Consider the following 27,208-nt stretch of genomic DNA (forward strand, 5'->3'; position numbering starts at 1 on the left):
CAGTCCGCACACCATATGTACGTGACTTCCCCAGGACATACTTCCCAACTGGAGGTCTGACTGACTCTGTAGGTGACAGTGAGCCTGTCCCAGGTACACAGTGCATTGTGACTCAGCAACAGAGAGGCAAACTATGTGGCAGTGAGTCGTGTTTTCAACACTATGCTAAGTGGAAACCGTGGGACACTGACGTGTACACACTGTATGACCGCATTTGCATGAGCTTTCCAGGCAAAACCAGCACGCGGTAGCAGAGCTCAAAGTGGTGATCCTGTGGGAAGACAGCAGGAATGAGGAGGAGGTGGCTGGAGGAGACGTTCTCTGTCACCCCAGAAAAAAATGCTCCAAGTGGGCGGAGGTGTGGACCACAAGGCTCAATGCCGATGGAGTTGTGCGTGTCAGACTGGCGCATCTCCCTGGGTGTGAACTCTCCCCTCACTGGAAAAGGAGAGTGCTTTCCCAGCTCACTGAAAGCTCATAACCCACAAATATGAACTAATACTTGGTCTTACAAAGCACTCAGTGTTTCAGAAAATACCAGCATTGCTCACCTGCAGTTCGTGTGGAAGACACAGAGCAGAAAGCACGCATTGGGCTAGAGCGGGTGCCAGACACGACACAGGTGTGCCCAGCGCATTTCCGTCTACCAGGCCCCAAAACACTTCATAAAATGTAGTTTTCAGAGACCTACGCTGCAGATCAACAGGGTCCCCCCTTGAGAGAAGGTCTGATCTCAACATGGTCAACCAAAGCACATGAACAGAGCTGGTGGACACGCTGCTTGGAAGCACGCAGAAGCGCCTGCTTCATTGTCATAAAGGTTGCTGACCACCAAGACTCCTGTTCAGGCAGCCTTGTCACAGATGTAACCCCCACGAGTAGTAGCAACAGCTGCTGACAGTAAAAGCTTCATGGAACGTTGTAAGACAGCGAACTGACAGACAGGCAGGCAGCACACGAGGGTCGATCAACGGATGAGACAGGGACATATTATTTCACATGCATTCTGGTTTCCTCCCACTGACACCCGTGGGCTCCTCCCTTTGGGGAAATTGACACAAGCAGGAGCATTTGTGCAGACTTGGTGGGGCACAAAGGTGAGCAGAACCTGTGTACACTTACCTGAAGCCGGCCACGTGCGGCTGCCCGGGCTGGTGTGGGAAACGGCCAGGCCATGCGTGGTGCAGGCAGAAGGGCGGAGAGGGCTGCAGGCAGCACGCAGCCTGGTAGACGGGCGTACGGCTGGGGCACAGAGGCGCAGAATACTCGGAGTGTGGCTGCAAGCAGCATGAGGCCAGAGCAGAAGGCGGGGCGGGGCCAGCCTCGGGCCGGCCCTCTGGGTGACTGCTCTGGCTGGCCAGGGGCCGATGGAATGGGCATGGGTGGCAGCATGGGGACAGCATGGCGGGCGCTCTTTGGTGGCTGTCCATGGGCAGAAAGGAGGACTTCACGGTGCCATTGACCTGCAGGCATCCATTAGGACTCACTTTAGTCCTCAGGGCCTCTCTGGCTGCAAGCTGCTGGGTGGCGAGGTCCCCGTCACAGGGTGGGACGGCGCCGAGGGTGGGAGCACTGGTTGTCACACTGCCATTGCCCAGACCCACAAAATCACTGTTTCCATCGCTCACCGCCATGTTCTGACTTCTTGGCCCTGAGAGAAAATGATATAAAATCAGCCAGTGACAGGCATACAGACAAAGATGCAGACAAGACAGGAAAGATACTGGAAGGAGTCGAGAGCGCAGGGAAAGCAGCAGCCTCTGCAAGGGGCCCAGCGGCCCCGTGCACCTGAAGAGCCACCGTCCCGCCCACGCCTCCCCACCTCTGCTTTTGGCCCTTCTCTCCCTGTCCTTGTCCTCAGTGTGAAGGACGGGGTAAGACTTATCGCATTTTAGGGGAGGACAGGGAAAGACAGAGCACCAACATCACCCTTCGACTCTTCACCCAGGCGTGAGCCATTAGGACACAGGAGTAATGGAAAAATGAAGGGCCACCACGAGGACAGTGAGTTGTGTAGTTTAAAATAATTTGGATATTTTTTCCCCTAAAGATCTTTATTTATTTATTTGACAGAGAGAGACACAGCGAGAGAGGGAACACAAGCAGGGGGAGTTTGGAGAGGGAGAAGCACAGCTCCATCCTAGGACCTGAACTGAAGGCAGATGCTTAACTAATTGATCCACCCAGGCACCCCTATTTTGAATAATCTTTTTAAAAAGATTTTATTTATTTATTTCACAGGCAGAGATCACAAGCAGGCAGAGAGGCAGGCAGAGAGAGAGGGGGAAGCAGGCTCCCTGCTGAGCAGAGAGTCTGATGCAGGGCTTGATCCCAGGACCCTGGGATCATGACCTGAGCCGAAGGCAGAGGCTTTAACCCACTGAGCCACCCAGGTGCCCCTAATTTGAATAATCTTAAGAATGTCTTAAGACATTAGAAAAATCTCAAGAAAATATGATCTTTCCCCTAAGTCTCTCAGGTCCTAGAATAAGAAGAAACAAAAGAAAATAAAAAGCAATCAGCTAAGCCAAGATATCAGACACCAGAGTTTTCTCTCAACTGATGACTAGAATGCTTAAAAAATGAATAAGCATGCCATGTAAGCTGCCAAGAACGTATTACTTTGTCCTCTATATTATGTAGCATTGTTTGCACATGAGAAAAAGAATAGTACGAGTGGGATTTGCTTGAAATGAGGTTTTTGTTCTTAACTTTTTTTTCCCTCTTACTAGAAGGTCCAGGGCTTCAATGGAAAGGAAAATTAATAGTCAAATTACCAGTAGCAGGTTTCTGTCCATCAACAAACAAAAGCAAAAACACACAACCTCCTCCCTCCCCTCTCACCCACCTCCCCTCTGACCCCGTGCACAAGATGGAATCTGCAGTAAGAACAATGGGTGCCCCCACTGCCTGCGGTCTATTTATCCCCCACGTGAATTCAAGCCAACAAGAGAAACGCTGCACCCAGTGGCTCTCTAAACCTTTGGGCAAGGCACTCCTTGAAGCAGGTAGAACAGCCTCCAGAATAGGCCCTCCCTGGTCTCTCCCCACCTCCTGCGGACAAACAGGCACCAGAAGAAATCACCAGGGCTCAGTCTGAGCACGCGGCCATCGGACCTGGCAAACCTGCCTAACCCCTGCCCCAGGAAGGTCCCAGTGTGCACTGTCACACACTCCATGCCCCCACAGCAGGGGATTTCCTGAGCAGAGCACGCCACAGCAATGCATGTCCAATCTGATACTGGTGCCCAGAAAATGTTAGCCACAACTCCAGCATCATTACCGTATTTCCCTTCTGGACAGAAAAAGCCTCCTCAAACACATGCACAAATTCAGCATCATAAGAAATGGAAGAATTATATGGATGTCAAAAAATTTCTTTGTAAATTATTTTAAACAAAGACTCTATAAACCTCAGAATATATGTAAAACCATGTTTGCTGACTTCCCTCCTCCCTTGTTAACACTTCTGAAAGTGGTCACAGGTCACAGGTCCCACCCTCCCTTGCAGGGACCAGGGGGAGGGGTCGTAGTAAAGGCAGTTTCCCTCTCTGGGCTAAGCATAGGGCTCTGGTAGGTCTGCGTGTCACCCGCCCAGGGAGGGGCTGCAGGCGGGCCTCCCCTCACCTTTTCAGTGTGCTGGCAAGGCAAGAACTCACCCTGAGGCCACTCAGGAGGGATCTGTCACTCAGCTTCCTCTCCCCAAAGAATGTATCTTCCCTTTTGCTAACAACAAAAAAAGCTGCATACAAATGTCTGAGAACAATAAGACAGGAATCATGGGGCCTCTAAAGAGGCACTAGACTTTCCAAAGCTAAGGGAAATACAAGATGCTTTGTACTCTGAAGTGCAAGGCAGCCCAGAACGTATAAACACAGGACATAAATGTGATCACATCCCAGAACCACTTCACACACAGGCATCATGGGCTCCTCTTCCCGCACCAGGGACCCACATCATCTCTCCAGAACTCAGCCCGGCTGCCCCAGCTTGTGGGGTCCCTGGGCCAATGGGGAACCAACTCTGCTGACCTCACCACACGGAGGACTGAGGGGGAACGTTTTCTCTGATTTGCTGGTCTGTCTTTACCGTCAGGATCATTAATATCCCCTCAGAAAAATAATTTTGTCCATCAGTCCTATCAATGCTAACCACAGCTGTTGCGGAAGTTATGCTGGCACCAAGCATCACCCAACCACCCAAATCCTCAAAGTTTTAACAAAAAAGTGGGCGTTAAACAGTGTCCCAGCCTCTAGCAGCCTTCCCAGTGTCCCCAATGTCCCTGCAGACTCTCTAGTTCCCTCTGCGTCCCCATCTTCCAACTGGATGCTTCTCCCAGAAAGGAGAGTTTTTGGTAACCAGAATCCCAAGATCATTCTTAGTTTTACGCAAACGCATCATTAGGTGATTATATAAGAGCTACACAGACTTGTGCAGGCTGGCCAAGGGGCCTAATCACCAGTTCTAACATTTCCCCCACTACTGGTAAAATTCACTCCAAGTGCCAAATCATGACTTACAAATGGATTTTTGGAACATAACCTGCTTCTTAATTTGGAGACTTCTTTCGATGGAGTAGGCACTAGTAGAGAGTAAACAACCACTTGAACTCTGACTGGCTTGTATTTGAAATAAGTCACATGAGCTTCCTATGATTCGGGCTCTTCAATCTTAAAATAGGAACAATCAAACTGACTTTATAAATAAGTTGTGAATTAGAAGGAAAAAATAATTAAAAGCGAAAACAGAAAAAAAATTATTCTAAGAAATGTCTGTGGATTAAGTTTAGTGGGTGTATTTGGCCTGGAAAATAGCAAAGTTTCAATCCGAATTCAAGAAGGGATCCCACGGCCTTACAAAGATCTTCTTTCTTGAGAAAAAGATCTGGTCTGAGCCTAAGACAGAGAGAGCCGAGAGGAAAGCAGATGAGACAGAGGAAGAGTCCACTTAATATAAAGGAACTATCCAGACAGATGTAATGCCACATGATTATGTCTGCAGTGAGGTTTAAAGAAAGTTCTGGATCAAATACCCTCAACTGCAAATCACCCATTTTCCCTGGGGCCATCACACATGGAGGAGGCCAAAAGAAAGCTGTTCTGAGTTGCTACTGGCTTGAGGTGTGACAGGGCCCCACGGCCAGAAATATCAGTGTATTTCCCTGTTGTTAGTGAACACAATGCACCAGTAACAATACACTCAAAGCCACTAATCCCACAACCCTTATCTCACCTCTTCTACCAGCGTTCTTTAACGAGGGCTTTGGCAGTTTGGGGGCCATAAGGCCTTTGGTCAAGTACCCTCTACTGATTACATTTTAAAATTTAATTCCTTTTTTCTTGGAGCCTCAGTTCTTCCCATGTACTAATCAGAATAATAATCAACGTCCATCTCATAGGACCACCATTAAGGGCTTAGAAGAGGAAGGAAAGCTTCCAGGTTCATTTACAAGGCCAGCCTTACCCTGATAGTAAAACCACACAAGAACACGGCAAGGAAGAGAACTACAGGCCAATATCCCTGATGAACAGAGAGGCAAAAACCCCAAGGAAATATTAGCAAACTGGGTTCAAGAATACATTAAAAGGATTATACATCGTGATCAAACAGGATTCATTCCTGGGATACAAGGATGGTTCCACATTCATACATCATTCATGTGTTAATGTGACACATCACATTAACAGAATGACAGAGAAGAATCATACAGTCATCTCAATAGTTGTAGAAAAAGCTTCTGACAAAGTTCAACATACAAAGTTCAACAAAGTGGGTACAAGATGAACAGACCTCAATGTAGTAAAGAGCATATATGATAAACCCTCAGTTAACATCATCTGTAATGGTGAAAATCTGAAAGCTTCTCCTTTACCATCAGGAACAAAAGAAGGATGTCTACTCTTGACACCTTTATTTAACACAGTATTGGAAGCCCTAGCCAGAGCAATTAGGCAAGAAAAAGAAATAAAAGGTCTCCAAGTCAGAAGAGAAGTGAAACTGTCACTCCTTGCAGACGCTATGATATTATGCATAGAATCCCCTGAAGACTCCACCACAAAACTGTGAGACTAAGTGAATTCAGTGAAGTTGCAGGATATGAAATCAATATCAAAATCATAAAGGCTATGCATTGATGATGGAAGAATTATCATAATTGCCTGATTGAGTTTAAGAATATAAAGAGATAGGGGTGCCTGGGTGGCTCACTGGGTTAAAGCCTCTGCCTTCAGCCCAGGTCATGATCTCAGGGTCCTGAGATCGAGCCCCACATCGGGCTCTCTGCTCAGCTGGGAGCCTGCTTCCCTCACTCTCTGCGGGCCTCTCTGCCTGCCTCTCTGTGTGCTTGTGATCTCTCTCTGTCAAATAAATAAATAAAATCTTAAAAAAAAAAAAAAGAATATAAAGAGATAAAGAATAATGCCTCCTAGCTTTAAAGCCAAAATTATGCTTAAAACAGCAGCTGAGGGGGGCCGGGGTGCTGCAGTTTATGAAGCATCTGACTTCGGCTCAGGTCATGATCCCAGGGTCCTGGAATCAAGCCCCATGTCCGGCTTCCTGTTCCATGGGAAGCCTGCTTCTCCCTCTCCCTCTGCCTGCTGCTCTGCCACTTGTGCTCTGTCAAATAAATAAATAAAATCTTTAAAACAAAATATGGGGTGGGCGCCTAGGTGGCTCAGTGGGTTAAGCCGCTGCCTTCGGCTCAGGTCATGATTTCAGAGTCCTGGGATCGAGTCCCGCATCGGGCTCTCTGCTCAGCGGAGAGCCTGCTTCCCTCTCTCTCTCTCTGGCTGCCTCTCCGTCTACTTGTGATTTCTGTCAAATTAATAAATAAAATCTTTAAAAAAAAAAAACCAAAAAAAACAAAATATGGGGCACCTGGGTGGCTCAGTCAGTTAGGTGTCTGCCTTCAGCTCAGGTCATCATCCCAGAGTCCCAAGATCAAGCCCCACATTAAGCTCCCTACATAGCAGTAAGCCTGCTTCTCCTCTGCTCACCCCTTTCCCTGCCTTGTGTCCTCTCTTTCTAATAAATAAATAAAATCTTAAAAAAAAAAAAAAAAACACCCAAACCCAGCAGCTGAGACATCTGTTGCTTAGAAGAAACACTGTGGGTGGATCTGAGTCCGAAAGCTGACTTTACTACTTTCCACCTTTGAGAACATGGGTCAAATGATTTACACTCTTACAGTCTCTACTCTTGGCTCTTCTGAGAGTTAAATTTCAAATGCAAATTAGCATAACCATCTAAGAGAGCAACATGGCACTCCAAAATAGGTATTTTAAATATCCTCCTCTTTTGACCACAGTACTACTAGTAATTTAGATTTTGGATATACTTGAACAATGTGTAAAGATAAATGTACAGATATGGATGTTACAGACTGCACCACTCTCTGTACCAGTGAAAACTGGAAATGATCTAAAATATCAGCAATGGCAGACTTAAATTCTGTCATATCTGTACACTGGGTACTCTGCACCAAAAAAAAAAAAAAAAAAAAAAAAAGAGAGAGAGAGAGAGAGAAAAGAATGCATTAGATCAGGCTATATTACTTGGAAAGAAGTCCAAAGTACATCTTTATGTGTAAATAAAACCTAGCTACAGAACAGCCTGCAGGGTATGAATCCAGTCCACTGAAAAAGGAGAGAGATACTTATTTACGGTTAGGATATACAGATAGTTTCCAGAAGGACATACAAAATGCTAGCACTGTTTCCTGCTGCAGAGCTGGACTGGGAATTTTTGGAAGGGTAGAGAAGACTTTCACATTTCATTTTCTGTAGTACCTATAACTTTGGCTATAACTGTATCTTCTTTATAGTAATAAAATATTAATAAAACAACATAGAAAGTCACTAGCACTGAGACTAGCATTTCATAAAAGGTAATTATCATTAAAATGTAAAAACAAACAATTTGTCTTTTACCTTACAGGATGACTAAACATCTATTCAGTGGGCGCCCTTTACATTGTCTATCAGTGGGCGTTTTACATTGTTTATCTTCCAAAATGTATCTGCTGTGTTACAGTAACACCCATACAATATACTGAGTAACTGGATGAAGCAGGAAATGAACAGGAAGTTGAGGGGGCAAGAATGGATGATACAATGTATTCAGGACAGGTTCCCATGTCAGGTTTCTGGAAACACACATGATGATCCACTGGACCAAAGGTATCTACGAACCAAGAAAGAGAACCATGACCAGTGCCATAGGTGGCTGGCAGATACCGCAGACCCTGCAGAGACCCCCTTCGCTCGTGTTTCAACGTAGAGAGAAACGTCATTGGAGTTACGTCCTACTCTGGCTTGGGACCCAGAAAACTTACAATTTAGCTATAGAATATACAATTACATGTAATATACATAATTAGTATAATTAAATATAATAAGATAATAATACATACTTTTATAATATAAGGAAATTACATTTAAAAGACAGAAAGTAGGGATGCCTGAGTGGCTCACTTGGTTAAGCATCTGCCTTCAGCTCAGGTCATGATCCCAGGGTCCTAGGATCGAGTCCCGCGTTGGGCTCCCTGCTGAGCAGGGAGTCTGCTTCTCCTTCTGCCCCCCAGGATTTCAGGGCCTTCTTCTAAAGGACTCTCTGTAAGTTCAATCACAGATTCTAGTACAACCCTCACCTTTAGCAGATCCATATCACCAAACCCAACAGCTGGCAGCAAGACGGGTTCCCTAGCATGGTTCCAAGCTCCAGCCCATTACCTTCCCAGAAGCGTGATGCTCCCCACAGCACAGCTTCACCGAGTAAAACACAGAACACCATCCCACCGTTTTTCAAACTCAAGGATCACCTGGGGCTGGGCCTACAGTGCAGATCTGGCTCCAGTCCACCTGAGCGGGTCAGCAGGGCTCCAGCAAGATGCCCACACTGCAAGTCCTTGGAGCACATCTTGTGCAGCAAGGCAAACCACAGACCTGCAGCAGGCCTCAGTTATGGCAAAAGAGGCACAATTCCAGCAGCACAGGTCAGGCAGGGAAAGGACAGGAGTGCCAGAAACAAAGGCCTGCTGTTCCAAAGAAGTAACACATTTTAAGAGGTTCTAGCTGGTAACTAAGTTTAAGGACAGTTGACTCAAGTGCTACAGGCACAGATTTCAATCATTCTGGTGCAACTCACCAATAGGGATCAAAGCACCGCGCCCAGTTCACGGGTGAGACAATCTTCTTTCCTCAGGTGGTACCAGATATCAGGGTATGGATGTATAAAAACATACCAGGTATAAAGGCATTCGGCCACCTGTATCCATTATTTATCAAATATATTTGAACATGAAATTGTTCCTCTAAAATGGCTGGACGCTCATCCTGAATGAAGGCTTCATTTCTGATCACTGCCAGCAGGTTGGCCTGTTAATACTGGTACTGTGGCCAGAAGGTTAAGTAGCTTCTCCAGGTGCAGCGAGGATGTCCTGTGGGCTCTTGTGCAGTGCTGCTAAGCTGGTCTATAGAAGGGACCAGAAGCCGTGTCTCCAGGGACTTTTTTTTTTACCCTTAAAAGGCTACTAAAACTGTTTTGTTTTTTTTTTAAATCATCTCAGTGCGTCAAGTGCTTTCCTTATAATACCTCTTTGTAGATACTACTAAACCCACTACAGAGAACCTGAAGGTTCAAAGTATTGAAGTGGAACTAATCTAAATGACACTATTGGGATTCCCTCTCAGACCACCCCGCCAAGACTCTCCTGCCACCTCAAGATGCTCCCAGGAAAGGGCCCGGCTCCTGGAGATTTAATGGGACCCCTGGAGGCAACAGATAGAAAACTCAGTCTGAAGCCCCACATGGAAAAACAGCCTCTGAATTCAGTATTTCCTGACAGTTTCAGAAGGTACAATTCAGCATCCAAGAGCATCAGAGACAGATTTCACTGAATTATGAATCACGTTATGCAAACCTGAAAGGCAAGGCAGGGGGGCTGAACTTTGTTGTCATGCACAATTTCAAAACATAACTGTGACCTGAGAACCAAATCTGTATCTTTACTCAGACACTCAGGCTTGTGAAGGAACTGACAAGACCGGTCACGCACGAGGAAACAGAATCTTCTCCCCTTCTGAGACAAGTTGCCTTTTCTTATTTTTGTTTGAGTTCAGGAACTTCCTACCACAAAAACACTGATCAGTTGTCTTCACTGATGAGAATTTTATATGTTACAAAGAACTATACAGAAATGTTGTTATTATCTGAGTGGTAGTGAGAGTTAATGAGTGCTGCTGTCATTCCCCTTCCTCAGAAATGGCACTAAAGCAGAAGCTGTCTTCCGTGAGAGACAGGGGTGCACACTGGAGCACCTATCCTCTTGAGCACATGCCCCCTGAGAGCCCCCTGCGTGCTCCAATGCTCTCCTCACACCATGAAGAAGCAAACCGACTGATCCCAGAAATCTGAGTCACAGATCACTCTTAGAATGAAAACATAACTATGTTCTATTCAATGTACATTATCAAGAAGGTAGTTTCCATTTACGACAATAAACACCACCTTTGAAAATGAAATCTATTATTTTTATATAACCTCTTTTAATATAACAGTTGATACCGATAAAGACATCATAAACCGTAAAAAATGTTTCATCATTACAACTGTTCCCGGTATTTACAAACAGCTTCATGATATGGGAAAAAAATAGTCTGACAAATTTTCCCTCCCAGATTAACAACTAAAAATTATAAAAGTTAAATAACCTTAGGCAGATCTTACTTACAGTGTCACTGCAAATCTGAAAACCCAGAGTCTGGGAAGCAGTCCTGTCACCAGTTGAGAATCTAGTCGTCTGAGCAGAGACCCATGCAGGAAGATGCCGGGTCTTTCTCAGCTGCAGAAATGCCAATCTCTGTTTTCTTGTTTTATGTCCAAGGTGCCTTTGACAACAGGTCTTCCTAGGAAGAGAAATGTAAAATAAAGCTTATATTTTACATGGGATAATGACAGCCAAGAATATCTTCTTGATGAACACATATCTCCTGAAATTCCTATTTCAGGAGGCCCATCGCTGCACTGCGGTGATGACAGTTTTCAGAGTTCCCTTTTCCAAGTTCATCCACAGAAATTATCAGTATGCACGGCAGGCACAACGTCTCCATACATCTATGGCCTTCAAAAAGAAAGGCTTCTTGTGTCTCTGAGTTTCAGTTTCACATGAGCTCATGGGTAAAACTAAGACTATATAAAATAAAACCAGAGGTGTTTTCTCTCGTTATTAGTATCAATCAAAGGTCTTTCACAGAAGTTCTGGAAAGCCTTCCTAGAGCCAGCCACGACCAGTGTCTAGACTCGGCCACAAGTCTTGAAGGGAACGTAACACATACAACAAATGTTTACAAAGGTACGAGTCTCTTAGAATACTCTCAACCCTTTCTGCACTTTAAAATCACTTTAGTAATATTAAAAAAAAAAAAATTGCAGACCCAGGGCCTTGACCCCAGAGGTTCTAACTGAATTCATACTGGAATGGACTGTGGTCATTAGTATTTTTTAAAAGCTCCTCAGATGATTCCCATGTGTGGCTAGGGTTGAGAATCACTGATTTATGTTTCTTATTAATTAATGCTGACCAAGTCATAGAGCAAGCAACTGACACTCAAAATATTCAACATGCAAAAAATATTGCTTCAAATGCAGAATGCTGCTCTCTACTCAAAGAAATTTGGAACTGGTACTCCATGTCAGACGTGTTTTGGAGCATTTAGATGATCTTAACTTCTCTTCTGTAACAGTAAAGAGTCCTTCTGAAGTTCTGAAAGTGGGGATGAGGGCACGCTAAGGAGAAAGCCTTTGTCACACAGTCTGAGAGACAACAGTGAGGAATTCACACGCATCAGTGTTGTGAAAAGGTAAAAACATGATGTAGCGAGGCCTCAGACCCACAGGTTATTTGAGATTGAAGTTTAGGATACAGCCTATTTGACTAACGAGTTTATTTAACCCTCAAGAAAAAGTATGTCCCCAACCCCTTGTTAGTCTTCAAAATGAAGTCCTAAGCCCTTGTATATTTTTTTAAGATTTTATTTATTTATTTGACAAAGAGAGACACTGGGAGAGAGAGAACACAGGCAGGGGGAGTGGGAGAGGGAGAAGCAGGCTTCCCGGTGAGCAGGGAGCCCGATGCAGGACTCCATCCCAGCATCCTGGGACCATGACCTGAGCTGAAGGCAGATGCTTAACGACTGAGCCCCCCAGATGCCCCCCCAATCCCTCATATTAAAAGAGCATGTTCTCTGAAATTTTGTGCCAAAAAAAAAAAAAAAAGGAAAAGAAAGAAAAAGATGTGTGATTGTATTTTAAGTATCTTAAATGTTCCAATGCTTAGACCAGAGAGCCTCAGACACCAGGCCTGCATCTCACCTCACATCCTGACAAGTAAGAATTAAAAGATGCTCCATCCGTAAGCAGCAACCCCCCTCTGCGATAGGTCAGGCCAATGTGTAGGCCATAAGATTGCATCTGAAAATACTGCCTCAAGTGAAAACACACAACAGGCAACCTTGCAATCTGGCGAGCTCTCTGGGAAACTGCAGCTCTTCCCCAGCAGAAACAGGATCCTATTACGGAGCTTAACTGACATGGTGAACAGACCACAAGTAAGCTCGAAGACACCAGGAATGTTAATACTTCACACATCTCAGAAACTCAAAACTGAGCAGCGAGCTCAAAGGAAAAACACGTCACTGAGATAAATCAAATCAAGAACATTCTACTCCTACATATTGTGAGGCAAAAGAATGTGAGAGAATTTTTCAGATGTCCTCCCTGACACAGAAACTGAGATCAATCACCATGAAGGACTCCGGGCTGTTTGGTTTAGATGGTAACTGTTGTTTTTTAACACCGCTCTTGGAATCATCTAAGCTTTCCCCACAAATGCTAACGGGTCTGATGGCAGGCTCCCACGCCCTGCTGTTCTGTGAAGTCTGAGCAGTAGCAAATCCGATTTCCTAGAGCAGCGCCCCAAAGGGGTTCTTTCTCCAGAGTCCAGGAAACAGCGTCGCAAGGACCTCCTTCATTCCACTGAGCAATTGAGCAGTCCCTCCAGGTACTAGTTTGAGACATAGTTAAAAATGCCCTTTTACTTAAAGAACTCTGAAATTCACCTGCAGCTTAGGGAAACATCAAATTCATAAAGACTTTTATTCTTCCTTGCATTGGATCAGTAACTTCCCTGTGTGTGAGAACCTGGGTGTGACATTCATAAAGCTGTTTGTCTTTATTGACATTATTACCATGAACGGTTGTGAGCTTGACCTGTTCTCCTGGAGGCAGCAGATGGACTGAAATCACAGTGACTGGCTATGCGGGATCCTCATTTGCCTACAAAGGGAACCAACTCATGTTTTCCAGGGAAATAGGTGAAGGTCTTTCTTTAGCAAGCATTTACTGAGCAGCTACTGTGTTCACTGAGAATGATTCTCTTGGAATCTGTGATGTGCACCTGCAGGGTATGAACCTGCTTCCTGAGTTTTACTCAATTTACTTTGTTTTGTATTTTTCCCAAGAAGAACAGGCTAGGCACCTTGCCCGTCTTGTCCTAAACACCCATGTGTACTTCCTGTGTTAGGGTGTGATCAGAACTTGCCATTTTAAAGACTAGGTGTGTTCACAGAGGCAGTGTGGCAAGGCTGCCAGCTGCGCTCTGGGTTATGGGTGAGGTATGCACCCTGCTCCCACCAAGCCTGCAAAAGGCACAGGACCAGCATGTGTGACCCACTGGCAAGTGGCTCCCCCACAGATGCCAACAAGGGCTAACTGGTTCAGTATAAACTACAGACAATGGGTTCAAGTTAAAAAGGTGGGATGAATCTGTCTGAGGATACACAGTATTTTCTAGATGAGGTGAGATTTACATGTGTTTTCTAAGCTGTTTCATAGGTCACCCATTTCAGACACTTCCACATTTTTCATAATCAGTGCAAGCAGCTCCTGCTCACAATCTTCCAGTTCACATCTAAGATGGAAACTAGATGAAGTATAGAAGATATATGAAAAAACTCTGTCTTACTTGTGTACACTGAAACAAGAAGTTACAAATGAGATGTAATCTAATAGAGTATTCCAATGTTCAAGTTTGGCAATGAAAGCAGGTAGATTAATTAGAAACAAAAGTGTAAAAATAAATGACATAATGCAAAAAGATTATTTATTTTAGCATTTTAAGAGTAGAAATGTGTCAGCAGACATTAAAACCACACGGGGCAGTAAATCCACTGTCCACAAGTAAAATACGTATTAGTTTGGCATTTATTTACGTATCTTAGTGACTCCTGAGGCTTCAAAGGGAACTAGAGTTTTTTTAATTATAAATACTATGATTGAAAACAACCTTCGTGTGGGTAAAAAGGATATATTCATTCTTTTTCTTTGAACAGGAATACCTGTTAGACAAAATTTTACCAAATTGTTAACTGTGCTCTCAATTTCTTGCATTATCACCGAAGAAACTCATATACAATCAATGATTGGCATGAAATACCTCAGTTTTGACAACGCTTTTAATCTGCTTAATTTCTTTAAAATTCACATTTGACTCTCGGACAAATATTGCACAAATTATACTAGTCTGAATTTTCCTGCCAATGGCATAGAAATTGTCCATTCTATTTTAAGCAGAAGTGAACACAGCAGGGATAAGAAGGATGCCCTTTAAGGTACAGACTTGCAACGGGCAGTAAACCAGTCAGAAAACTCATGCAGGGTAAAGAATCCACACAGCAACACTGAACTACCACCATCAAACCTGCTAAGACACTAAAACTTCACTAACCCCAACACTGGACAGAAAGGGTAACCATGTAACAGGAGAGCGGTGCTAAATATCACTACCACAGGGTTCATTGGTATAATACATAAATGTACTAAATCAATACACCCATGCCTACAATTTACACAATGGTAAATGTCAAATGTATTCAATAAAAAAGAAAACATATGAACTTGGCCCATGTATTCCGACTTCCACTCTGAGTGGTAAATCCAATTATAATGCATGAAACATGTCATCAACTCAAACACAGCCTGAGGTTGCACACAGCCTGTGTATTTAAGACAAGCATCGCCACGACTTACGCTTGCTGTGGACGCTTAGCTCTGAGATAGAAATCTGTGCCAGACTTCTATCCATATAGCTTGGAAGATTCTAATATTTTCTCATCTTTTTACCATATTTAATTCACACGAGTGAGTAAAATAATTCCTAGGATTCTAAACCCAATTTTCTACCAGCTAGCAACGAGAGAAGAGCATATTTTCAAGATCCTCTCATTTAGAAGAGGCTAAAGACGACCCTAAAGCATGAAAGAACAGAAACTACTTTAAATCTGCACATTTTAATAAACCCCAAAAATGGCTGACCTTACCTTACTGTGGCAGATCAAAATTCAAATAACCTTCATAAGATTTTTAGCGTGTTATTAAGATGCCATTCAAAGTTCATACCAAGAAAAAACCCTATGAGTTGAAATTAAAATTTGATCCTTGAAGAAGAGGACAAAGTTCCATTTTTAAATAGATTCTCAAAACAACAAATGCACACATACAGAAGCATGAGTAAATGTATTACCTTCACGTGTAAAGAACAGAGCCTGGCTGGGGCTACTCTTCGAGGGACCAAGGGACCCCAACAGCAAGAGCTTCAGGAGAGGCGGGCGGACTGAGGGTGAGCACAGGCAGAGGGCTTTGAATTTCAAGTGTGAGGGGTTGGGACTCTCAGTGTCTGAGCTCCTATAGGACAGGAGCGCCTTCTCTCACCCCGCCCCCCACCTCCCACCCCCCCCCCCCCCCCCCCCGCCCCAGGGGCAGGGTCTGGGCAACAGGGAACAGCTGGCACACAGAGGCTGGATCTGAGCACAAGGTCAGCCAGCCAGGATATGAAGGTGACATATAATTTCTAGCCTTTTCCTGCTTCGACCAAGGAAACAGCAACAAGGACTGTTTTTACTTATAACTTGCTTTGATCTTTTGGATTTAAAGTTACTTAGTAGATTAAAGCCATGTTAGCTGATATTATTTGCTTGCTTAGGCTAACTTAAGTGTTATGGATTCAGTTTTCTGACACATAGGGCTACTACATTTAAACTAACATAAATAAACACCAACTGTGTTTATTTCCAAGTTCCGGGATTCTTATGTTTTTTTTCATGAATGGCTCTTGACACTCTACTTTAAGGGCAGAAAGTTCAGAGTTTTTAAGAGGCAGAGTCTTCTTTATTAAAGAGGAAAGTATTATTTAAAGCAGTGATAAGTGTTTCCTTTCAATTTTCCTAAGCAAAACAGCAGTTTGTTAAGTGACTTTGACACTACTTTTTATAGACGTGTGACCCTGATGATGTCATTATTTTAAATTCACAATGTAAAAATCTTGTAAATATCTGATATCAGCAAATAAATACTTTCCATTTACAGCCACTGGCAAATAAGTAATCATTTACTGAAACCATGAAATCTAATTCTTCATGATCTAATAAAAAAATGTAACAGGCAATATTGATTAATTATATAAAGACAGCACTTTCAAAATTAAAGAAATTAACATCCAAAGCACATGTAATCAAAGAAAAAATAGGTAACACTGAACTTTGTTAAAATAAAGAAATTTTATACATCAAACAACATTATCAAGAAAGTGAAGACAACTCACAGAAGAGGAGATATCTGCAAATCATGTATCTTAGAGGCTAGTATCCACATTATAGAAAACACAACAATAAAAAGACAAGTAATACAATCTAATGGTCAAAGTTTTAGAATAGACATTTTTTCAAAAAAAAAAAAAGTATGAATGGCTAATATGCACATGAAAAGTTGTTCGACATCACTAATAATTAAGGAAATGCAAAATAAAAGCATATCCATACCAGCGGCAACCACTAAGATGGCCATAACAGGAAAGAAGGGAGGGAGGAGGGAGGGAGGAAGGAGGGAAGAAAAGGTGGGGGAGAAGGAAGGAGGGGGTAAGGAGAGAGGAGGAAGGAAGGAGATAGGGAGGGAGGGAGGGAGGAAGGGGAAAGGAGGGAAGAGGGAAGAAGGAGGGACGGAGGGCGGAAGGGAGGGAAGGAAGCAGGTCTGGAGTTCCCTAAACAAATGAAACAGTTACTGTCAGGGTAGGACAAAAGCACCACGCCTAGTACAGTGTTTGTGGATTCCCTATTTGCAAGTTTGCATACTAGCTCCAGTTTGCTCCTAATCCCAAATCATCCTGGCAGGGGTTTCACATTACTTCTGACATGCGCACACACATAGTGAAAAATTCGAGTCCTCCAACACACATGCTCCCATGTGACAGTGAACACAGTGACACCCTGTCTTGTTTTAGCTCACAGGCAATAAACAACCGTGTTCTTTAGTGCCATGTTTTTTTTCACATTTCTGTGCTTTTCATTGGCAATTTCACTGTTTAAACTGGCCTCAAAGAGCAGTGAGCAGCCTGTCTGTTGTTCATAAGCTCATGAAGGCGTGATGTGTTTGTTAGGTATGATTTCTTCAAGCATGAGTTATACCACTGCTGGCCATGAACCTGATGTCCCCAAACCAACAATATGTTAGATAATGTGTCTCTCCACAGAAACACACACAAAACAAGGTCATGTACTGACTGATCATCCAAAATGGAAGCAAGGCTCAAAGGCACCTAATCATGCATTTCCCTGATTTGGTGTCAGCGGCGACCGTAAGGAATAGAAACACCGCAAGCAACAAGAGGAGTGAAAACCCTGGTTCATACGAACACTTGCACCTGGGTGTTCACAACAGCACTGTAATCATAACAGCAAGATAGCAACTCAAATTTGCGTCAATGACACATGGACAAACAAAAGCTATACACACACACGATGGGACATTATTCAGCCAGAAGGATGAAGGGCACACGTGACAACATAGACAAACCTGGGAAACAGGACGTTAAGTAAAAGCCCAGACATGAAAGGTCATACACTGCATGGTTGCATTTATAGGAAACATCTAGAAAATTCATATCCATAGAGACAGAAAGCAGGTGAGTGGTTGCCAGGGGCTGGGGTGGGAGTGGGTTGGGACTCAGGGAGTAACTGCTATGGGGGAGGCAAGTTCTTTTTGGGTGATAAAAATGTTCTGGAATTCAACAGAGGTGATGGTGCATGACCCTGTGAATTTCTGGAATACGATTTTATCTCAACAACAAAGAAAATAAGTATAAAGTTCCAGCCTTTAGCTCAGAGGCCCTCCAACTTGAGTGTGTGTCCGAACGTCCAGGAAGGCTAGGAGAAGGTAGACTGCTGCATCCCAACCTCCCAGGGCTCTGATCAGGTAATGCAGACCCTGCTGATCTGAGCCCACATTCTGTCTGATTAGGTAATGCAGACCCTGCTGATCTGAGTCCACAATCTGAGAACCAGCATATGAACGTCCCTGTTTTACGCCCCAAAGTAATACAATACTGCATGTCAATTACACTTCAACTAAAAATAACATAATTGCAAACATCGAAAAAATAAAGACATTGTATGAGCTCCTCCAGGGTAGGAAGGTAACCTTTCTCCTATATCCTCTGAATTTATACATAGAAGAAACAATCCTGGGGAAAAAGACAAAGATGGAAGAAGAGAAGCATTTACTCAAGTAAATACATTAAAACATTCAGTCTCTGAAACCACAGGGTGTTTGAATTCCATGTCATATGGATGCCAAATGTTGTTTAAGACCAAAAAATCTCCAAAAAAGGGGGAAGAACTACAATGAACGTGAAGGTATTTTAGCATTCTTTGATGGTCTGAAGAGGACTTTGGCTCAGTTTATTAAAGCAGCTAATCCCATAGCATCGTGCTTGTTGTTGCAAGAGATGCAAACAAAGGTTCTAGAGTTGTTGATCCATACATTACCTCAAGAAACCCCTTAAATTAGTTACGGTGCTACAGAAACCAAAGACCCAAACTCTTCAACTCATAAACCTGCAAAGTCTTATTTATATTATTAACCAAGTCACTGATTGGTGTATTTTAATTACTTTACTTAAAGATGCTGGGTCCATGTTGAAGCAGACCATTTAAAGTACCCCTCTGGCATGGTCACATGCACTACATTACTATTTCACAACTAACCATCAGGATTACTTCCAAGGGCTTCTGTATGTTTCTCAATATACTATTAAGAGTAAAAAGTGAAGTGCTAGTAAATTTAAAAAGTTCTCCTGTTCTCTGAAAACAATATTGTTTTCTCTGAGGTCCCATTATCAAGGGATCTTTCTCCCTCCAGGACTAGACAGATGTTGGGTGGGAGATAGGACAGAGACAGGAGCCGGCAGGGGGGGAAAGCATGGGGCCCTCGGAGAAGGGTAGACGGGTCTGCTGACTGACAAACTCTTTCACACTGGAACACAGTCCAAAATGTCGCTCCAGGTTTTGCTGTATTTACTAACGCTCCCATCCGATAATGTCCTTGTATGCCACACAGCACGTATGATGCAGTGAAGCAGTGGGTCAGCATGGTCCTCCTAAAGGACACGTCCAGAGAAGGGGATCATAGGAACGTTCTGGAGGTAATACTCCACATCATACTTTAATGTCTCTGCACATTGTTGGGGACACTGAGGACTAGAGTTCAGAGCATGTGGCTGCCCTGTCCTGGCCACAACTGGGGGTCAGTGCCCCCAGCCAGCCCAGTGACCTTCTAATATCACACCCCCCAGTCTACAGAAGCCACACATTGCACAAGATGGCCTCCGGATCCCTCCCAGCTCTGAGTTTTTATGATTCTGGGCATTAGTGCAAACGCATAAAAGGAGTCCCAAGTTTACTCTTCACATCTACACATTCGAAGCCGAGGTAGTGAGTTTGGAGCAAAACCAAGACATCCACCTTGTAGACTCCTCTCACTAGACACTTGGATTCCTTCATGTTAACATCTTCCTTTAAAATCCCATTTCGTGTTGAACAGCCTGCAACCGAAATCAACTCTGACAGACGCACGCTTTGTGACCATGCACCTTCCAGTCTGACAACCCAAGATCTGCTCCTCATCCTGGCCACATGCTCCAGCCACTGGCCCTCGCCGCACCCTCCTCCCAGCTCCTCCCTGCAGTCTGGGGTTGGCACACACTCACTTCACTACCCGCCTCACACAGGCCTTTTGGCGGCATCCCCTCCACTGCATCTCCTGCTCCTCTGGTTTTCTCCCAGGTTTGTCAACACTACTGAAAAGCCACCAGACAGGGAAGCAGAGACCTTCCCTGGAGCAGGCTCTCACCTCTCAGCAGGCTGCCTATGCAGCTGAGACTCACCACCCACCCTTCTTCTCTGAAATCCCACAGGGCCAGCTAAAAATCTTTCCCATGCTCCCTCCCTTTGCCCTCTCCACAAACAGTGCTACATCTTTCATGGAAAAGAATGAGACTATTTGGCCATGGGTTCCTTCAAATGTTATCATCTCTCCCTTAAACTTTTTCAGGCAGTCCTTCTCCACGTCTGGTCCACTTTCTGAAATTAACTACTTACCCCCTATATCTCTGCCATCCAGTAAGGGAGCCACAAACAACATGTGACAATTTACACTTAAATTAAAATGCCACGAAACTGGAATTTTAGCAGGTCCAGCGTTCTCTTCTTGTCAGACAGTCCCTCTCACCCCTTCTTAGTCCTACCCACCATCTGACCAAACCCTTCCTTCAGAAATGAAAAGCGACAGTCCTTTCTCAATACTCACTTTCTTTTTATTAAATTTCTTCATCTCATAATGCCTCTGGCAAGACTCTCTTCTCCTTGCTCAGTCTCTGCTGTTCTCACGTCCTCTGCATGCAGGACCTCAATTCCCTTTTCCTGGAGGATGCTTGTAATTCTCTTATTCTAAATCTTAGTGACACCCCAGACTCTTGTCAGCTGTCTCCTGCCTGTGTTATCACATTCAACTTCTTCCCCTGCCTTTTCTTTTTTAAATAAAGACTTTATTTATTTGAGGGAGAGAGCATGTCCAGGGGCAGAGCTGCAGGCAGAGGGAGAAGGAGGCTCCCTGCTGAGCAGGAAGCCTGATGTGGGGACTCGATCCTTGGACCCTAAGATCATGACCTGAGCTGAAGGCAGACAGATGCTTACCCAACTGAGCCCCCCAGAAGTCCCTGAACTTCTTTTCTAAGTTCCATTTCTGCAGCTCTTGCTATCTCAGGACATTTCAAGAGCTGTGGAAGCAGCTCAAACTCAGTAATCGAAAAATACCGTCATCCCCCCAATCCATGGGGACGTGTGCAAGACCCCCATGGGCATGTGGAACGGCAGACAGGATGGGCCCCTGCGTGACTGTTCCCACACAGACACGCTCAGGATGGAGCTTCCTGTATAAACGAGGTGCAGGTGGGATGAATGACAGTAACTCAGGATAAAACATAGCCGTCACAACACAACACGGTAATAACAGCGCGTGAACGTGGCTTCTCCCTCTGAACATCGTCTTCCTGTGATGGAGATGACATATGGGATGAAGGGCACAGGCATGCAACACGGCACTGGCTGCCCCTGAGCCTCAGGTCACACATCAGCAGGAGGGTCATCTGCCTCCAGACTGTGGCTGACCGCGGGGAACTGAACCCATGGAAAGCCAAACCCAGAAAAGCTGAGGCGGGGGGTGGAGACAGGGTATGGACAGATGGACTACTGTATAATTACCACGTCATCCTCAGACAGCCTCTTGATGTTCCTGTGTTTATTTATCCTCTCACTCACTGAAGCCTGAACTCTAACTGAAATACATATTTACTGAACGCCTGCCTGTGTGGCATCCTGACCCCCTCCTGGCTGCCTGCGGGCGCTGCACTCTACTGTCCTCCCTGCTGGAGCCGCTGGCAGGCACGCCCCTCCTCGGCTTCCCAGACTGCCCAGTCTGCCCTCAAACTGCTGCTGCAGCTGTACTCTCCCTCATTCAGGCAACCAAGAGGTTCCAGAGTCTCCATTGGAACAGGCAAATTTGGGTACACTATGCCCAGTCCAGGAAACACAAGCCACTGCTCCAGGAGTGCAAGGTCAAGTTTCAAGTCCCTGGCCAGCACATGAGACCCTTTGGTTATGGCCCTTCTCATGCAGTGCTCTTGCCAAACAGAATGGGCTACACACACACACACGCATACACACGGCGTTGCGGCGCTAATCACTCTCCCTCACCAACGGTGGTCTCTGCTCACCCTTCCTGTGGCCAAATCTTATCCATTCTTCACAACACAGGACGGGTAATGTCCTGCCACAAAGACTTCCCAGGCCACCCAGCTGGGAGTCCTCCAGTCCTTCTCCCTGAATCTCTTTTATGGCATGTACACCTTAGTTCTTTATCATGGTCATTTTAAAAAAGGATTGTATTTATTCCATAGAGAAAGAGAGGAGGAGCAGAGGGAGAGGGACAAGCAGACTCCACACCAAATGCAAAGCCCCACGTGGGCTCGATCCCACAACCCTGATATCCTGACCTGAGCTGAAACCAGGGGTCGGACACTTAACCAACTGAACCACCCATGAGCCTGTATCTTGCTCATTTTTATACCTCTTTCACCCCCTTCATCTACACTTAACCCCACAAAATCTAACACCATCATTTTTATACCCCTCAGGAAGATCTATCATGTGACAAGTACCTGACAATTATTTATTGGATAGAAAGATGTTTTACAATTTGCTACCATTGTACTCTTAACTTCGGTATGTTATTACAATACTTTGTTAAACAGAATAAATGTGGTTTTGAAATGCAAAATAAAACTCAGTATACAAAATCTTTTTTTTTTCCAGCTGATTTCTATGAGCGCCAAGGACCACTTCCATTGTGATTATGGGAAAGAAACAGCCAAGATTCAATATATTTTAAGTATGACTACAATATGTTTAACTATTGTTGGCTTATAAATTTGGAGTAAATTGCTGTTGAATCATAAGAAATATCATGATTGGCTTTACATGCTTTTATCCAAACCAGTGGAGGTCACTCCAGCAGCAAATACGCAAGCTTATTCTTGGGAAGTTTTAAAGCTTATTTTTATTTTGTTTCTAAGGTAGGGTTTTCCTTGGCACTGGCATAAATATTATTAAACAATGAACACAAATAAAAGCTTTCTTTCACAGTGAGCCATAATTTAACTTTCTTTCTAACTGCCAGTTGGTCTTTGCTGGCATGAATGATAAGTGTCCTGGAAACAAGGAGATCTGGGAAGTCTTCGTTTTTATTCATTACATCCTTTGCTTGATTTGATTCAACACCAGGAAACTCTGCACATTTTATCAATAATCCAGAAAGCATTTTAGTCATCACAAATGAAATTTACTCATTAATCTATAAACTTCTAGAAATTTTCCTGAAGATCAGAAGTGGGCACACATATTTTAAAGCACAACGCAATAAGGTTCTTAGTGACTTTTCAGAGAAAAGGTAGTTTTCTATTTTCCTATGGAGAAAAAAATCTGAACACGCAATACTAAAATGGACGAAAATTTGAGCCCTCCTTGGCCTAATCAAGAGTAAAGAAACCTTTTTTTTTTTTTTTTTTTTAAAGATTTTATTTATTTATTTGTCATAGAGAGAGAAGCGAGAGAAAGCACAGGCAGACAGAGTGGCAGGCAGAGGGAGAAGCAGGCTCCCCACCAAGCAAGGAGCCTGATGTGGGACTCGATCCCAGGACGCTGGGATCATGACCTGAGCCGAAGGCAGCCGCTTAACCAACTGAGCCACCCAGGCGTCCCTAAAGAAACCTTTTTAAATGTGAAAACCAACTCAGTCAGTTAGTTTGGTTTGGGTTTCAAGAATTCTGGTAAACATTCTGACTTTGCGTGAGCAGCGGACTTAGCAGCAGGAACACCTCATCCCACTGAAGGCATACGGAATGTGTTATGTTTTAGAGGAAGGGAGGAAGCCCAGAGTTGATAGTTTCACATCAAAAACAAGCTGGAACATATCAGTCATAACAAAATAACTAGACTGTAGATCAGCTAAGAATATAATCTTGTCATGCATGATGATTTAAAGGCAAAGCATAATGCACCCATGGGCTCTGGAGAGCTTCCAAAATATTTTTGGTTTGCAATATAAGATTTCAAAGGAAGATACTTTATTTTCACAGTTGATGCTCCTGGTATGACATATACTCCTCAAATGAAGACCACTGTCTTAACTCTGAATCTAACTGGAATATATTTTAAGGATTTCAGCTGCACTGCTACCAAATAAATCTAAATAAATCTAAATGAATGTGGTATGTGTAGATTAAGAGCAGGATTACGACCAATAAATTGAAATACTTGATTATAAGCCAGACTTCTAATATTTATGGAGAAAGTTACACTTACTTTTTGTATGTCATGAAATAAAAATACAGGCAAGTTCATTTTCCAAAAGTCAGACTTGGTAGGAAAATAGCTGTGTCACTCACATACAGACACCTGTCGCCGCTGCCGAGGGCTCCCATTAAGTGACACTATAACACGCTGCATTCTTGGACATAAGAGGAAATCATACAGGAGAAGGTAAATGAGATTCCTGGTCCCATTTATTTATCCTTTCTGTAATGTGTGGTAATATTATTTTTGGCAGGCAAAGAACCTTAAACTACTCAAACTCTGAGGCAGAAAACAGCATTTAGGAGTCTATTTCACAAATGCAGTGGGAGTCATTTCCTATATGGAAAATACACTCATAAGTGATTCAGAAGTTCAGAATAGTCCAAAATTATGAAACTGGTGCCACGTCTGGCTGATTCAGAGAAAGTTTATATGGAAAAAAGCTCTGTGAGATGCCCCTAATGAGATAAGAAAGGAGGTGATAACAAAGAAAGGAGAAGGGTATGTACTCGTATCAGAACCCAAGACAGTGAGATACACTCTAGACTACTTTGGCTTCCTTGAAATCTTTTGATGTATCAGAGCGTGGCAGTGTTGCTAGACTCAAAGCAGAGGCCTAGTTGGAAGAACACATTTAGAAACAGGGTACATCAGAAACTAAGATTAGGTCATGGAAGGTACAAGGGCTTCTTGACATGTTAAATGCAGCGTGTCACTGAGCTCAGCAAATACCACCTCAAAGCCTGGGGACAGAACCCATCATAGCTGGCATGCTCCACAATGAGTCCACAATAAGGCTCATCGAGAACAAACCATCTTTGGCACATTCGCTACAAACCCCAAAGGTGAAGGCGCTTAAGCCTCTCTAGCTGCCTATGACTGTCCTTGGCAGGGGGACTTCCGGGTTGTTAGCCAGGATGGACCTCATAGGTACTGACCAGTAAGAGCTCCAGCTTGGCAGCTGGGACATGTGGTCACAGCAAGCCAGGTGTCCCGATGCCCATCCCAGGCTATCACACATGTGCCACATGACATGTGCTGCTACATGCTGGCATCCACAGAAGACCCAGGATGCTATGTCTGGGGGAGGGGGAGGCTAAACTAACAGCAGCCACTGGCCACATCCTCAAGCCCATGCATCTGCTCAGAGCCACCAGAGAAGCCGGGCAGGGGCTCACTTCATAAGGGACATACTTATAAAGCAGGCCATTGTATCAGGGTTTTGAGTTATGCTAACAATAGCTTACCACCACCATGACCTCTGCCTTCAACAGAAACAGACAAGAGGTAGTCATCTCAATATCATTAGTAATATCCAGTACTTAGATTTGCAAAGACCTGTCACAGGACAATGAAAGATGAAAAGAAAAACAAACAAACAAACAAAAATGGGGTGGGAGGGTGGAACCTGGAGAAATGGAACCAGTGAGTCATTTGCTTCATTCCTGAGTTAAGGCATCTACTGTGTCTGGTCACCGAACAGTCTTGGCCTCCCTGGATATCTCCAGGAAGGCCTAAGTATGACCCTTATTTAATAACCTCAACTTAATAACCTATTAATTCCCTCATACAGCAGTACAACATCACCCTGAGCCACAGAAAGGAAACACTGTACATTCCCCCGCGCCATCCCTATGGGATATTAAGCAACTTGGCACTTATTCCTTCTTCTGCCAGTGGAATGCCTTAGTAACAGGCATCCACACCCTGCTGGCTTTGCAAGGAATCAAATCCAGCGCCAAGGATCAAGTTTAGAACCCCTATATAGAAACAAGTGGGACTGTCACAAATCTCTAAAATGATCTCTAAAGCTAAAATGTATTTCTTACTTAGATCAAAGAAGCCTAACTCTTAGGAATGACTGCTTTTCCTAATCTCTGATTATATTTGGAACAATGGCTAGAAAAACTGCCCAGGATAACTGCGGCTGAGCTCAGATTCTCTGAAGCTAGGAGGACATGAAAGATGCTCAGTCTTGGGGCATCTGGCTGATTCAGTCACTGGAGCGTGTGACCCTAGATCCAGGGGTCATAAGTTCGAGCCCAATGTTGGATGTACAGATTACTTAAAAATAAAATTTTAAAAAATCAGATGCTCAGTCTTTGCTCCTATGACATTAAGTTCCTCACATTTTTGTCAGACTAAATTTTACAAGATCTCTCAGCATTATCTCTTATGAAGGGGGTAGTATTTACAGAGCTTATTCTCACAGCAACAAGTAACTGTGTATCCTTCTCAAGGGAGCAAGGAAGAAGCAGGGGTGAGAAAACTGAAGGAGAAAGTCCTGGTGCTCACGTCTCGGTTCTACAGCAAAGCCCCTCAAGCTGGTCCAAAGAAACCTGAATCTTAATTAATAAAAAAGCACAAAACACACGGGGTCACAAGAAAAAAAAAATTTCTGACCCCAACTTCAAAGCATAAAACTAATATTCCATTGGTATAATACCTTTCTTTCTTTCTTTTTTTTTTTCTAAAAGAAACCTGTTTAGTTTCTTTCTTTCTTTTTTTTTCTTAAGATTTTATTTGTTAGAGCGCAAGCACAGGCAGACAGAGCGGCAGTCTAGAGGCAGAGGGAGAAGCAGGCTCCCTGCTGAGCAAGGAGCCTGATGTGGGACTCGATCCCAGGGTGCTGGGATCATGACCTGAGCCGAAGGCAGCCGCTTAACCAACTGAGCCACCCAGGCATCCCGGTATAATACCTTTCAAAAGGCAACTAAGTTTGTGTATAGTAATACACTTTCACTTCTGGATTCTGTTGCTCTGTCTGAAAAGCTCAACTGTGCATTTGCACAGTCTCCCTAAAAGAGCTTTTATTTCTAAGAAGTTCCTTCTGAAAACCTAAATCCTGGCGTCTTTGATCAAGACTGACTTCAAATAGAGGGACAAGTGGTTTCTTGATAGCCTGAAAATTTTCA

At 43.9% G+C, this 27,208-nt stretch overlaps 1 protein-coding gene across 8 annotated transcripts in view; it reads right to left on the reverse strand.

The window, feature by feature from the left end:
- The window catches only part of DISP1 (dispatched RND transporter family member 1), a 174,715-nt gene that overhangs the window by 41,024 nt on the left and 106,483 nt on the right, over positions 1 to 27,208 (reverse strand). For 6 of the 8 annotated variants that reach the window (XM_059146647.1, XM_059146640.1, XM_059146644.1 and 3 more), the window contains 2 exons: positions 10,730 to 10,904; positions 1,123 to 1,651 (listed from right to left, as the gene is read on the reverse strand). In XM_059146647.1, the coding sequence (XP_059002630.1) occupies positions 1,123 to 1,634 (512 nt within the window). In that variant the 5' untranslated portion in view covers positions 1,635 to 1,651; positions 10,730 to 10,904. Of the gene's footprint in view, positions 1 to 1,122; positions 1,652 to 10,729; positions 10,905 to 15,577; positions 15,714 to 27,208 lie in introns of those variants that run through there. The other 2 variants (XM_059146641.1, XM_059146651.1) reach the window with 2 other exon arrangements.

The sequence above is a fragment of the Mustela lutreola genome, chromosome 14 (genome assembly GCF_030435805.1).
Source record: "Mustela lutreola isolate mMusLut2 chromosome 14, mMusLut2.pri, whole genome shotgun sequence".
Lineage (NCBI taxonomy): Eukaryota > Metazoa > Chordata > Mammalia > Carnivora > Mustelidae > Mustela > Mustela lutreola.